Raw genomic sequence first — 14,760 nt, 5'->3', positions numbered from 1 at the left:
TGAGATAAGAGGTCCCAGCCATTGACCCCGCCGCAACCCCCAACTAGGCACTGGTGGTGGAGGCTGAAGCCCCATTCCTTCACATTCACTTCCACAGCAACAGCAGAGAGAACAACACAATAGTTGTGGACACTACATCTAAAAGGAGGGGCCTCTACATAGGTTGCTACCATGATCTATCTGGCCACAGAGTGCTGACAATACCAGAGTATCCATAGAGGGGGCACCCCTCATATTCTGCTGTCTACACCATTCCTGCTGGAACTACCAGAGGAACACCACTCTTGCAAGACCCACAGAGAAGTAGTTCCCTTAGGCCCTGACACAGAATGCATTTTGTCAAAACCCAGTAATCACAGCCAAAGAAGTCACAGGGAAGCCACAGTGGAAAGTGCGGAACAAAAATCAACATTTCACAACAAATTGGTATCAAAGGGCATATTATCTAAAGAAGGCCCTCACGCAAAAGTGGGAGTGATCACTATCCTAACAGATGCACAAATCTCAACAGAGAAACATGGAATATATGAAAAAATAAGGCAATATGAAACCTCCTAGTCTCTAGTAACCAATTCAATGATGTCAAAGTAGATGAAATACTGGACAAAGAAAATCAAAAGGATAATTTTTAAAAGTTTAATGAATTCCAAAAGGATAAAAATTCAGTCTTGTCCTGAATTAATGAAGGAAGACAATGGATATGAATGAACAATTAAATGAAGAGACTAAGATTTTGAAAAGGAAGCAAACAAATAAACGAAAATTATAATAAGTCAGATTAAAAACTCAGCTGAAAGCACCACCAATGAACTAGGTAAAGTGGAAATAAAAAATTGTCAGGACTTAAAGACAATGTCGGTGAATTATTACATTCAGATAATAATAAACAAGTAGAACAATAAACAATATACAAGATTCTGTAGGAACTATTAAAAGACCAAAACTATGCATAATTGGAATATATGAGGGAGAAGAGCTGGTGTTATGGGAGCTTATTTAGTAAAACAATAACCAAAAATTTCCCAAGTCTTAGGAAAAAACAAGAACACCCAGATACAGGAGGCAATTAGAAGCCCAAATAAAAATGATCAGAAAAAAAAAAAAAAAAACCCTCAAAAACATAAACTACTAACTCTCATTTAAGACAAACCCATTAGAATGACACTTGGATTTTCAGCAGAAATTTTAAAGGCTAGGAGAGCATTTAATGATGTATTTCAAGTCCTGGAAAATTAAAAAACCTGCCTACCTTGATTACTGTACCTTAAAGTTATCCTTCCAATTTGATGAAGAAATAAAGACTCCAATGTTAAGCATAAACTAAAAGAATGCATGACCAGTAAACCAGCATTTCAGAAAATACTTAAAGGAATCCTACATACAGAAGAGGAAGAGAAAATGGGAAAGAATAAATCTCACTAGAAGAGTAGATAAGAAAAAATCAGTAAAGAATTAATCATTATTAATACATAAAACCATCAAACTCCTAAATTAATAAGAGACAAAGTAATTAGTATAAAATATTCAAACTACCAGAAGAAAAACAAAGACAGGAAGATGTATGTAACTTTCAATAATTTCATTTAATGTAGATGGTCTTAATTCTCCAATTGAAAGACATGGATTGACCAATTGGATTAGAAAAACAAGACCCAACAATACTTCACATATGCAGATTGAAAGTAAAAAGATAGAAAATGATATTCCAAGCAAATGGAATATAAAAGCAAATACGAATAGCTGTGCTCACACCTGACAAAACAGACATTAAATCAAAATCAGTTCAAAGTTACAAAAGGTTGCTAAAAATTCACCAAGAACAGGGCTGGGGAGATAGCTCAGTTGGTAGAGTGCTTGCCTCGTAAGCACAAGGCCCTGGGTTCAATCCCCAACACCACAAAAAAAAAAAAAGAAAAAAAGAAAAAATTCACCAAGAACAACAACAAAGATGGGAGTGGTAGTTCATGCCTATAATTCCATCTACTCAGGGGACTAAGGCAGGAGAATTTCAAGTTTGAGGCAAGTTAAGAAGACTTGTCTCAAATAAAACAAAACAAAATAAAAAGGCCTGGAGATATAGTTCAGTGGTAAAACACTTGTCTATCACATGTGAGTTCAAACTCCAATACTGAAAAAGAGAAGAAAGTATTATATTATATATGCTTACAAGTTTGGAGCATCCAGTTTTGTAAAACAAAAACTCTTGGACATAAAGGGAGAAATAGACTCCAATACTCCACTATTGAGTAGACTTCCATATCCTGCTCTCACCAATAGATACATCATACAGACAAAATATCACCTAAGAAACATCAGAGTAAAATTATAGTATAAATCACATTGATACAACTGACATCTACAGAATATTTCCATCAACAGCAGCAAAATACACATTCTTTTCATCAGTGCATGGAACCATTTCCTGAATAGTTCATATCACAGATTAGGCATAAAAATCTTGACAAACAAAAAATACTGAAATAATTTCTTCCATCTTATCAGAACATAATGGAATGACCCTAGAAATCAACAGTAAGAGAAGCTACAGAAATTATACAATCACATGGAAACTAAAACATACACTTTGGAACAAACAGTGGGTCACTGAATAAATAAATAGGGGATCACATGAATATGGAAACACAACACATTAGAGTATGTGAAAGAAATACAGTAAAAGCAGTACTATGAGGGAACCTACATTTAAAAAGCAGAGATACCAAATATACAACCAAGTGATTTTTCTCAAGTCTTAGAAATCAAGAGTAGGCCAAACCCAAAATCAGTAGCAAGAGAGAAATAATAACAATCAGAGCAAAAAAAAAAAAAAAAAAAGAGAGAGAGAGATTAAAATCATGGAAAATACCAATAAAACAAAGAGTTGGTTCTTTGAAAGAATACATTGGTAAACTCTTAGCTAAACTAACCAAGAAAAAAAAAAGAAGACTCAAACAAACAAACAAAAAATTATATGCTAAGAAACTGGAAAATCCAGAAGCAATGGACAAATTCCTAGATGCACATGACTGACCAAAATTGAATCAGAAGGATATTTTAAAAAAACTAAAAACATATCAATAAAAAGCAATAAGATTGAAGAGTATTAATGCCTCTCAACAAAGGAAAGTTCAGGTACAAGTGGATTCACTCTTAAATTTTAACACTTTTAAGTAATAACTAATACCAATGTTTCTCAAACTAGTACATAAAATAGAACGGGAAGAAACTACTCCGAATTTATTCTACAGAGCCAGTATTACCCTGCTACCAAAACCTGATAAGGATTCAGCAGAAAAAGAAATTAAACCAACATCCTTAATGGACACAGATTCAAAAATCCTTAATAAATAATTTCAAATTGAATTTTCAAGCACATTAAACAGACCATATACCATGATCAAGTTGGTTCCATTCCAGGGATGCAAGGATGATTCCACATATACAGACGAATAAACATAATATAGCAAATAAACAAAATCAAGGATAAAAACCACATAACATCTCAACAGATGCTGAAAAAGTCTGTGATTAAATTCAACTTCATGATATAATTTAGAAGGAACATATCTCAACAAAATAAAGGCTACATATGACAAATGTGGCCAACATCATACTGAAAGGGAAAAAAACTGAAACATTCTTCTAAGATAAGGAAAAACATAATGTATCCACTCTCACTTATTCAATATAGTAACTGAAATGTTAGCCAGAGAACTTAGGCAAGAGAAATAAATAAAAGGGATACAAATAGGAAAGGAGGAAGTCAAATTATCTCTGTCTTCAGATGATAGGATTGTATGCTTAGAAAACACTGGACTCCACCAAAACACTCAGAATTGACAAATTCAGCAAAGTATCAGGGTTAAAAATCAACACACAATTATCATGAACTTTTCTATACACTATTAATTAAATTTCTAAGAAAGAATTCAAAAAAGCAATATCATTCACAATAGCTGCAAAAAAGTAAGATACCTAGGAATAAACCTAATCAAAGATGTAAAATAACTCTACAATAAAAATTACAAAACATTGCAGGAGGACATTGAAGAAGATACCAGAAGTTGGAAAATATTCTCCAATATTCATGGATTGGGAAAATGGAATATTGTCTTTAAAAGGCCATAGTAATGAAAGTGGTCTACAGTATTCAATCCAGTCCCCATTGAAGTATAAATTGTGTTCTTTACAGAACTGGAAAAATTATTCCTAAGATTCATATAGATTCACAAAAGGCCCAGAATACCCAAAGAAATCCAGGGTGAAAAGAGCAATGCTGGAGGTATCACAATATTTTACGACAGAGCCACACTAACAAAAACAGCATGGGATTGGCCGAAAAACAGACACATATATCAGTGGAATCGGATAGAGGGCTCAGAAATAGAACCAGGCATCTGCGGCCAACTGATTTTCAACACAGGTGTCCAAATAACACACACTGAAGAAAAGATGGCTTCTTCAACTACTGGTGCTGGGAAAACTGGATATCCACACATAGAGATGGAAACTAGACCTTATGTTCTCATCCTGTTCAAAAACCAACTCAAAATCAGCTGAAAGACCTTAACGTAAGACCTGAAACTTTGAAACTACTAGGTAGGAGAAAAGATAATGGAGACACTTGAATATATATTTCCAATGGCTCAGAAAATAAAAACAAGAATTGACAAATAAGGAGACAACTGACAAAATGACAGCAAATCTCTACCTGCTATTAATTTGACAGAAAGAGTATTCAGAATACATAAAGAACCCAAAAAACTTAACAATCCAATCAAAAATGAGCAAATGATCTAAATAGGTACTTGTCAAAAGAAGTTGTATGAATGGCCAACGGTCAGTAAATATAGGAAAAACTGTATCAGGAAAGCTATATCAAAATTACATTGAGATTCCATCACACCTCAGTCAGAACAGCTGTTATAAAATAATATTAACAAACGTTGGTGAAGATGTAGAGAAACAGGAATCCTTTAAGTGTTGGTAGGAATGTAAATTAGTATAGCCACCATGGAAAACAGTATGAAAGTCCCTCATAAAACTAAAAATAGGACTACCATATGATCTAGCTCTACCACTACTGGGTATTTATCCAAAGGAAATTAAGTCTTCATACAAAATAGATAGCTACATAAGCATGTTTATTGCAGAACTTTTCACAGTAGTGAGGATATGGAATCAGCTGGTAAACAAATGAATCAATCAAGAAAACATGGTTTGTATACAAATTCAGCCAAAAGAAAAAAGAAATCATGGCATTGCAGGGAAATGGAAAAAAAACTGGAGGACACAATGTTAAGAAAAATAAGCCACATACAGAAAGACAATCATGTAATTTCTTTTATATGAGGGAACTAAAGACAAACAATAAAAAGATGATCTAAAAGTAGATAGAGGGACTGTAAGCCGGAGGAGAAAGAGACTCGGGATGAGGGCAAAGAGCAAAAGGGGGTAGAAAGGGTACAAAGGAGGGCAGACATCATCAAAGCAGGATATATAGCACGCATGGAATGTCGCAGGAACCCATTACGTTATATGATTAATATTACAATGTTTTAAAAAGTTATTTTGCTTCCTCTTCTCTATATTGGCTCTCCTTCTTGTTTCAGCCTTTCTACACACACTTATTCCTCTACTTAGAACTTCCTTTCTAAATCATTGTCTTTCTAAAGCTACTCATCTCTGCAGACCTTGCTTCTAGTTTTCTCTTATTTCATAAAACCATACTTGTACCCAAATACAGCAAATAATTTCTTCCTCCTCTGATCAAAACCTTAATCCTTTCTCTCAACATGTTGCCACATTATCACAAATGCTTATCCCTGTGGTCAGTACACTTTGTCTTTAAGGACTGTGTTAAATATTTTAGACTTTGAGGTCCATCTGCTCCCCTATGACCATTATTCCACTTTGCCATTACAGTCAGAAAACGTCCATGTATGAACAAGTGTGTGGCTGTGTTCAAGTCACACTTTATTTGCAACAACAGAATGTAGAGCAACCGGCTTAGCAAAGAAATAACTGGTGGGGTGATCATAAATATCAAATTGATTAGATTTGATAAAGAACATCATTTATGAAAATATGATACATACCTTGTCTAGTGAGTATACAGTATATTGCATTTCTGAATTCATTTTGCAACTATAGCACAATGACTGGACTATTAATTTTTAATAACATCTTGTGTATCCAAGAGGAGAATCAAGGTTCTGACCAAGCTACATGACCCTGAAGCTTGGACACAGTGATGACTCTCTGCCTCATTGATTTTCTATTACCATGAACATCTGCCAAGACGCTGGTTCCATGAAGATTATGGATGATAACCAGACAAGATTGTTACCCACTGAAAGTACCTGTTTATATTTGTAAAATCAGGTAAAAAAAAAAAAAAAAAAAACCTTTGGAGACACACACTGTATCCTCCACGAAAATTTTAATAGAAATAAATATATAATTATAGTAACAAAATTGTCATGGTTGTCGCATGTTTTATTTTTAGCTTGCTTAAGGAAATTGGGATTGAATTCTTGTCCAATTTTCTATTTTCATTTCAAATAGATTTTGACAGTATTTGTTGCAGCCTGCATTAGGAAGTTTTCTTAGCCAAAGAATTTCAGTGGTTTTCAACTTGCCACATAAATATGATTCAAAATGTAATAAAAATTGATTATTTATTTGGATTGATTCCTGTCTTTGATACAAAATTTTCTGTTGCCATAGATAAAACATTTAAACAAGATTGTTGACTGGAGCACAAACAGAAATACACATTCTGTGTTATCTGCCAGTGAATATAATTTATGGGACTGTGGGTTAGAAAGCCTTGGTAATAAAAATATGTGAGCTTATTGTGTTTCCGTTTGTTATTTTATGCCATCATTTAATAAACAAAACTATTAAATTCAGTTTCGGAATTCTTTTCCTTTCTGTTCTGTTGAAGATCAAGATAGCAAGAAGACAAGCAAGCTAAAATAAAAGAGGGGAAATGAGGAGCATAAGCAATTGTCCACTGGAAAGGGAAGCCCCCAAATCACCCTTGGTCACCATTCTCTTAATTGCCCCCTTTAATGTATGCACATCGTACCTTTAGTTTAGTGAACAATGCTCCCTTATATGATCGAGAGATTCAAAACCCGATCAGGACCTGCATGTGGACCACAGATCTGGGCATCTGCACCTTTGGCTGTTGTGAGAATACACACTGTCCCAGTGGAGAAGCACAAGGTGTCATGGAGACATGGAGAAAGGACGCTAAAGGATCCTCCTTAGATTTCCCTGGATCCCAATCATTTTGCCTCACACTCTCTTTCTGAAAGTCACAATAAATAACAATTACATTCCTGAGCTTTGTGAAACAGGATGCGTACACAGAAAGCAATGGGCCAAAGACTCCCCTCTTCCTAGATAGCCTACGATTATTATGGGTCACTGCACGGTAACAGCATATAAAAGCCAAAATACCAAGCACTGTAAGTTCAAAGTGTGCCTCCCTGGTGGTCCAAGTCTGAGTTCTTACTATTGATCTTGTGATAGACATAACACAACACAGTCCACAGTGTGGCTGCTGACACATTTCACCAATTAATGTATATTTGTCCCCATTGGGGGCACACTAAAAGCAGAAGAATTCCTCCTGGGTAAGGAAGAGTACAGAGGATAAGTTTGCAGGGTAGTTTCTTCATCTTCTACGTTTGAAAGGCCACAAGGTCCTCCAGCACTTGCAGATAGAGTGGAGTGATCTTCCAGGACAGGGAGCAGAGGAAAGCCGAATCCCCTCGCTTCTTGGAGTGCTACTAGAAGAACACACCAGGGTTCCCTCGTCTTGTGATCACTCAGGGTGTTCCTGCTGCAGTTAACTTACAATAAGGCAGCTAATCAGGCCAAGAAGGTTTTTAAATATAATCAAAATCACTACATGTGTTATGGTGCTTAATTGAGAATGTTTGGAGAACTTCCAATACTACACTTCTCTCTGTTCCAAATAAATAACATCTTTGTAAATACAAATAAGAAAATTAATGAATCAGTGGTCTAAAAACACATAGAGTAGAAATACATAGATTTAAAAAAAAACAAGTATGCATCATGGAAACCATGCTTGAGAAATACAGCAAGAGAATCTGAAGATGTGGTTTGCCAATTCCAGGGAGAGATGAATTATGACTTCAAGAGAAAAATCTACAGATGGTGTGAATTTGGCATGCTATTATTCTTTGAAAGTATGGTCCTGGGAAAGGAAATTGGGGAAAATTGTTTAATTCATTAATTACAGCATTCTAACTGATAAAAATGAAGCCATGGTTTCTATTTTCTGGAAGCTACAATATTAAATAATTTGCCTTAATTTATCATTCTTCTTCCTTTCATGTCTTCCCAATAAAGGTGTATGGCTATATGTTTAAGGAACTAAATGCAAGTAATACTTCTAAAAACAAGCCTGATAAAAGAAAACCACAGGGCACAGAGGACAGGTGGAAAGCACCTGGACTGTGTTCCCAAGCAGAGGGATGGCCTAGCCCCAAGGACAGGCGGTAGACACTGCGAACACAGCTTTCTGAATGGCAGCGCCTGCCCATAAGCCTTATGTTGGATGATCATAGAAACGCAGGAAAGGAATTTGATAGATGGCAAAAGTTCACAGTACAAAGGGCAGAATCCACTTGGGAGAGTGCATTATCTAAATGGTCACTGTGGCGGGTGAAAAGAACAATTCTTATGCTCCTGGTAGAAGGTATATTGGTGCAATTTTCTAGAGAGTAAAAATTGCCTGGCCTTTTTTATTTCAAAGATTCAATCCATTTTTATTCATTTAGAGCTATGCATTTCATATCCAACAATTAATGATAAGGATTTGTGTACATGATCTGCCATAGGAATATAAATTGTGGCACTGAATAAAATAAGAGACAATATGATTCCTATGATAAGAGGATTCGTTAAATTATTTTGCTATGACCATATGATAATTATTACACAAATATATAATGGAATACTACACAACCACTTCAATGATTTTGTACAATTATGTTTGTAGAAGGGAAATATATTTATTATATATTGTTTAGAAAATTAGCATAGTAAAATGTTAAGCAAATTATCTGAAACAGCAGCTCTGGGGTCAGAAAGACTGTATTAAGAGTTTGTATTAAAATGTGAACCTCTGATGTGAGATAGCAAACTATTCTAATCTCCACTTCATTTTTCTTTAAAAAGAATAATAATTATACTTCTTGCTACTTCATTGTGTTTGGGGAAATTAAAAAGAAAATGTGTCCAATGTTCTTAGCATTCTACCTGTTGAATGAATCTACATAACTGTTGCTTTTAGAACAGCATAAATACCTCACTTGTAAAATACATGCTTCTACTTATTTTGATTTAGATCTTGATACTGGCAGCCTATACATATAGATATTAGTCTCAAGTGTTCACGTGCCCATGTCATTAGGTTTATATGCAATTTCACTGTGTATACTTGCCTGTTCATTTGTTTTAGCTTAACAACATTTCCTAAGTTTTTGTAAGAGATCATCAGTAAAGAGTTCTGCTGCAATAACAAACAAACCCAAACTCACAGTTACTTAAAATGACAAAAGTTTCTCTCTCATTTACATTAGAGGTTCTTGGCGGGTCAGCAGAGCTTTCTGATAATGGTCCTGTTTCCAAAGCCCAGGCTAAAGGAACAGCCCCATCTCCAGTACTGCAAATCCCCAGACTAGAGGAAGAAAGGGTTCACAAATTCTCTCCTGCCTCCCAAAGCTTCTCTTAGAAGTGACAAACATCCTCTGCTGGTATTTCTTGGTTAAAGTCAGACTCATGCTCAGGAGAACCTCAGTAATAAAGAAAACTTATTTTTAACTCAAGAAGAGTTTAAAACTAATTTATAGCCTATCGTAAGTCATTATTACCTTTTTCTGTTAGTTATTTTTAGTTATACATAACATTAGAATATTTTGACATAATTATAAGAGCATGGAACATCATTTGCTCTAATTCAGTCCCCAGAACCTCCCATTGCCCTCCTCCCTCCCCCATTCCCTTCCCTATATTCTATAGGATCTTTCTGCTATTTACTTTTAGTGGTTTTTCTTGTTGCTGTTGTTTGGTAACAGGGATTGAACCCAGTGGTGCTGAACCACTGAGCCACACCCCCAGCCCTTTTTTATATCTTATTTAGAGACAGAGTCTCACTGGGTTGCTTAGGGTCTCACTAAGTTGCTAAGGCTGGCTTTGAACTCATGTTCCTCCAGCCTCAGCCTCCTGTGCCTCTGGGATTAACTGGCCTGTGCCACCACACCTGGCCACTTTCAGTTTAATAGTGTCCTATGGATATGCATGATGGAGAGATTCACTGTGGTATATTCACATATGTCCATAGGAATGTGAGGTCAGATACATTCGACTGTTTTTCCCTTATATTGTCAGCAGAGCACTGATATGTGAATTCAGAATGTGATTTTCCACTTCTATTCCCAGAAGCAGAAATTAATATGCATAGTTTTATATGTACCTGGACTATAGACGATACATCATGAAATGACATCTGTAGGCACTAAGGAATGGAACACAAGGAATGATTAATAAAGAATGTAAGAGATCATGCAATTAATTTTCCTACCTTTGAGACATAATGCTGGTAACCTGTACACTTAGTCACCACCAGTGGAAGCAAGGAATCTCATTTAATTCCTAGTGAAAAACGTGCCATCACCTGACCTCTGCAGAACGTGAGGACGTCCGACAGGAGATTTTGGGTTTCTGGGCCTTTGTTTGCCTTTCGGTCCCTGCTGGTGAGCTGCTGAGGCTCTCAGGCTTGAGAACTGATGGGGCTTGTAATTGCTTTCTTCACTCATGTAACCACAGCTGCGGCGTTCATTCAAAAATTGCAAAACTAATCCTTTAAAAGTTTTCATATTGGATGTTTGCTTCAAAACACCCGGTGCCAATGAATTTGCAGATGTAGCTCTAAGAACTCAAAGGTCTCTGACCACTGGTCTGAGCCCTGGACTGGCTGCAATAAATCCTTGGTTTTTATTCTCAAAAATCCTTCTATTTTGCTCTGGTTCCCCAGCAGATCATAGCACTCATCAATACCTCCATTTCTCCATCAGGATACTGGTGAAGTTTATTATTTATTTGCAAAGCATTTCCTTGAAAATATGGTCCTCGGCAATAAAAATTGAAAAAAAAATTGCTTAACTCACTAAAGCATGCTAATTGATGAAAAGATATTATTTCTATTTTCTATAGGCGTAAGTGAATTTGATAACTTTTAAATCAAATTCTATGCGTATTCAACATCTTTTTGATAAAATACATTTTAAATATAATCCATTAATTTCAAATGATAGCTTAATAGTGACTCTTAGAAAGACAGGAGAGCAATACATGTTTGAAGAGCAAGCCTTGTCAGAGTTTATTCAAGATCAATATGATGTCTACAAAAAATGCTCTCACATTTGTTCCATGTGCTAAAAAAATTTAGAGACCAATAAAAATCACTGGAACATATATATAAAGTGATTTTCCCTGTTCAAGAGATATTGTATATGCTTTTCTCATTTTCCCATATATAATTTGTCATTTTGATCTTTAAATATAAAAGCACTTTTAAATTTGTTGCAGATTTTTTTGGGGGGGTTTGACATAAGCACATACCCTTATTGGTTTCTACTCTATTTGCTTATACTAGTGACATAGCCATTCAAGATTTTAATTATCTTATAGAATATGAACCGGTTAACTTAGAAAATGCTGTAAGATATTAGACTTCCCTGTGCTTTATCACTTTAAAATAGCAGCAAAAATATCTATACCTTAACTTTTCTAAAGCAAACATATCTGGAAAAAAGTTCTCAAGAACAAAATCTATTTTGAGGCAAAGTTATTTTCTTTCCCTCCCTGCATTTTCAATCTAGCATGAAATTGTCCCCTACAGTATTATCATAAAGTTATGACAAGATAAACTGACATATTTTAATAAGAAGAGACACCAATTAGGTTTCCTATGTCCATTCTTTTTCATATGACTGGACACAATAAGTAAAATTGTTGTCAATATTAAATAGTAATGAGAAATTATTTGTTTTGCTGTCAATTATAAGAGTGGGTAAATAATGGTAATCTGAGGAATAATAATTTTGAATCTTTGATACTTCAAACACAACAGGCTTAGGAAGCACCACCTGGCAGTATTATTAATGCAAGTACAACAGGGGTTCCTCTTCGGTTGCTGATGGAAGATAGGGCTAGTCAGAAGTACTTCTAAAATTAAAGTAATAAATCTTTCTACCCATATCCCACCAACCTATTTATAATCATTAGAGGAAAATATTGGTCATGAAAAAATACCTATGATACAAAAAATCTTGGCAACTTGGAAGTTTGCTATAAAAAATGGTAAGTAATAAAAAGACAATAATAGGCAATGTTAAGATATGAAGAAATTGGAACTGTCACTGCTGATCAAATCATAAAATATTGTCACCATTTTAAAGATACCCTCATAATACTAAAAAGGTTACATAAAGGTGATCATACGAGTCAGCATATGGAATTCACTCATAGGCATGAACCCAAAAGAAATGAAAACACATGCCAACACATGCCAATGAAAACACATGCCAATAATTAATGGTACTGGGGTTTCATCAATGTCAGTGGACAATTGAACTACCTCATTCAAAAACTTTAGGCTAATATACAAATATACTTTTGCATGAATGTTCAATGAAGAATCATTCATAAGGATCAATGAGTAAAAGTCAAGCAATTCTACAAATGTCTATCAACTGATGAATAGATAAACAATTATGGGATACCCACACTGTGGAATATTATTCAGCCATAAAAAATCCACAAAGTACTCATGTAGGCTACACGATGTTGATAACCCTTGAATTATACTAAGTGAAAACATTATACCAAGCCAAACACAAAAAATACTACATATTTTATGATTCCATTTATACAAAATATCCAGAATAGACAAATCCACGGCAGAAAGTAGATTAGGGATTTCTACTGGTTGGGAGGGACTGCTACGAGGGGAAGGGTTTCTTTGGGGGCTGATGAACATGGCCTAGAATTAATTGGTGGTGGTTACATAATTCTGTGACTATATTTAAAACAATGAGTTTTGCATGTGATAAGGCTAAATTTTATGCTATGTGAATTGTCTTAATTAAAATGTATATATGAAAAAGAGATAAGGAACAGAAAATTCGACTTCTCCTTTCCTCTTTCATAAACAAAAGTTGTAATAACTTCAATTATCAGTTCCTCTGGAAATACATTTCATGTGAACTTCGCTATTCTCATGTGAAAGGTGAATTTGTGTTTATTTTCATAAAACAGAACAGAACCACTGTTCCTCTAGGTGAATTTTCCTTCGCCTGAAATCGCGCTGCTCTGAGAGTAAGCACACACGAGTCTACCTTGTAAAACAAGGGCGCTTGTTCATGGCTACCTGTTAATACAACTCCTTTTCAAAAGCCAATCATCTCCCAAAATAATTAATGGTAGTGGGGTTTCATCAATGTCAGTGGACAATTGAACTACCTCATTCAAAAACTTTAGGCTAATATACAAACTGTGCTTAAATAAGAAAGTAACACTGAACAGAATGGAAGTGAATGGAACCATCTGAAGCGCAGGATCAGGAATCAGTGACCAGCCCCAGAGACCACACTCACCCCTCCCGGAGCAAGGCCGCTCAGCACCTCCCTGACACCTCCTGACGCTCTCCTCAGCCGACAGTGGGCAGGAGCGTGGCTGCTCACACTTCTCCCCGGACCAGCCTGCTTTGCAGTCACATCTTCCACAGTTGCACTGTCCGTGACCTTGACAATGAGAGCAGGAAAGAGAGAGAGAGAGAGAGAGAGAGGATCATGAAGGCAGAATTAGTTTTCAGATTTCCTTCTAACTGTGAAAGTCAAAAACGAGCCAGGATCCTAACTAACAATATAAAAACATAACTGCAAAGTCACGTTTTTCACAGATTATTAAATAATTGCTTTATATTAATTGATTATGAGGGTAGAGAAAAGCAACTACTACAGGTAAGATCAGCAGTTCAGAGGGCCGTAACCTGGGATCTACCAAATTCCAGACAAATGTGATCGTTCGGGTCTGCAGGGACCTACAAGGAGTGGCTGATGGATTCAGTCATTAATTCATGTGGAGGGGAGCCGTAGGAAACAGAGTACAAGTGAGTTTTGAAGAACGAATTTGTTTCTAATGAATCACTCAACTGATCTTTACTTATGAAGATCCCATAACCATAGAAAGCCTGGGCACACAAGCTGACCAAAAGCAGTGGAATCTAGAATTTGGAAGCAGTTGATCTCTTTTTCCCCAGTTTTATTGGGGCATGACTGATAAATAAACACTGCATATATCAAAAGTGTGCCACATGGGGATTTGATACACATATACACATGGTGGAATAATAATTACAACTGATAAGCTAGTTAGCATATCTCTCACCTCACACAGTTGCCTGTGTGTGTGTGTGTGTGTGTGTGTGTGTGTGTGTGTGTGTGTGTAAAACCACTTCAGATCTACTCTCTCACAAATTCCAAGTATACAGTACACTCTTATTAATTACAGTCACCAGGCCAGGCCTTAGGTCTCCAGAACCTGTTCATTTTATAATTTTGGAAGTTTGCATGCTTTGATCAAGAACTCCCCATTTCCCTCTCCCTGGGTTAGCCACCCTCCCACTCTCTGTTTCTAGAAGTTCAGCTTCTT

General features: G+C 35.8%; 1 protein-coding gene across 1 annotated transcript in view; it reads right to left on the bottom strand.

The window, feature by feature from the left end:
- The window catches only part of ITGBL1 (integrin subunit beta like 1), a 236,330-nt gene that overhangs the window by 89,749 nt on the left and 131,821 nt on the right, over nucleotides 1-14,760 (bottom strand). Inside the window, exon 7 of the mRNA XM_079138630.1 lies at nucleotides 13,704-13,850. Coding sequence (XP_078994756.1) covers nucleotides 13,704-13,850 — 147 coding nt within the window. The remainder of the gene's footprint in view (nucleotides 1-13,703; nucleotides 13,851-14,760) is intronic.

This window comes from Sciurus vulgaris, assembly GCF_902686455.1.
Source record: "Sciurus vulgaris genome assembly, chromosome: 4".
Lineage (NCBI taxonomy): Eukaryota > Metazoa > Chordata > Mammalia > Rodentia > Sciuridae > Sciurus > Sciurus vulgaris.
This window is presented reverse-complemented; position numbering and strand designations above follow the sequence as displayed.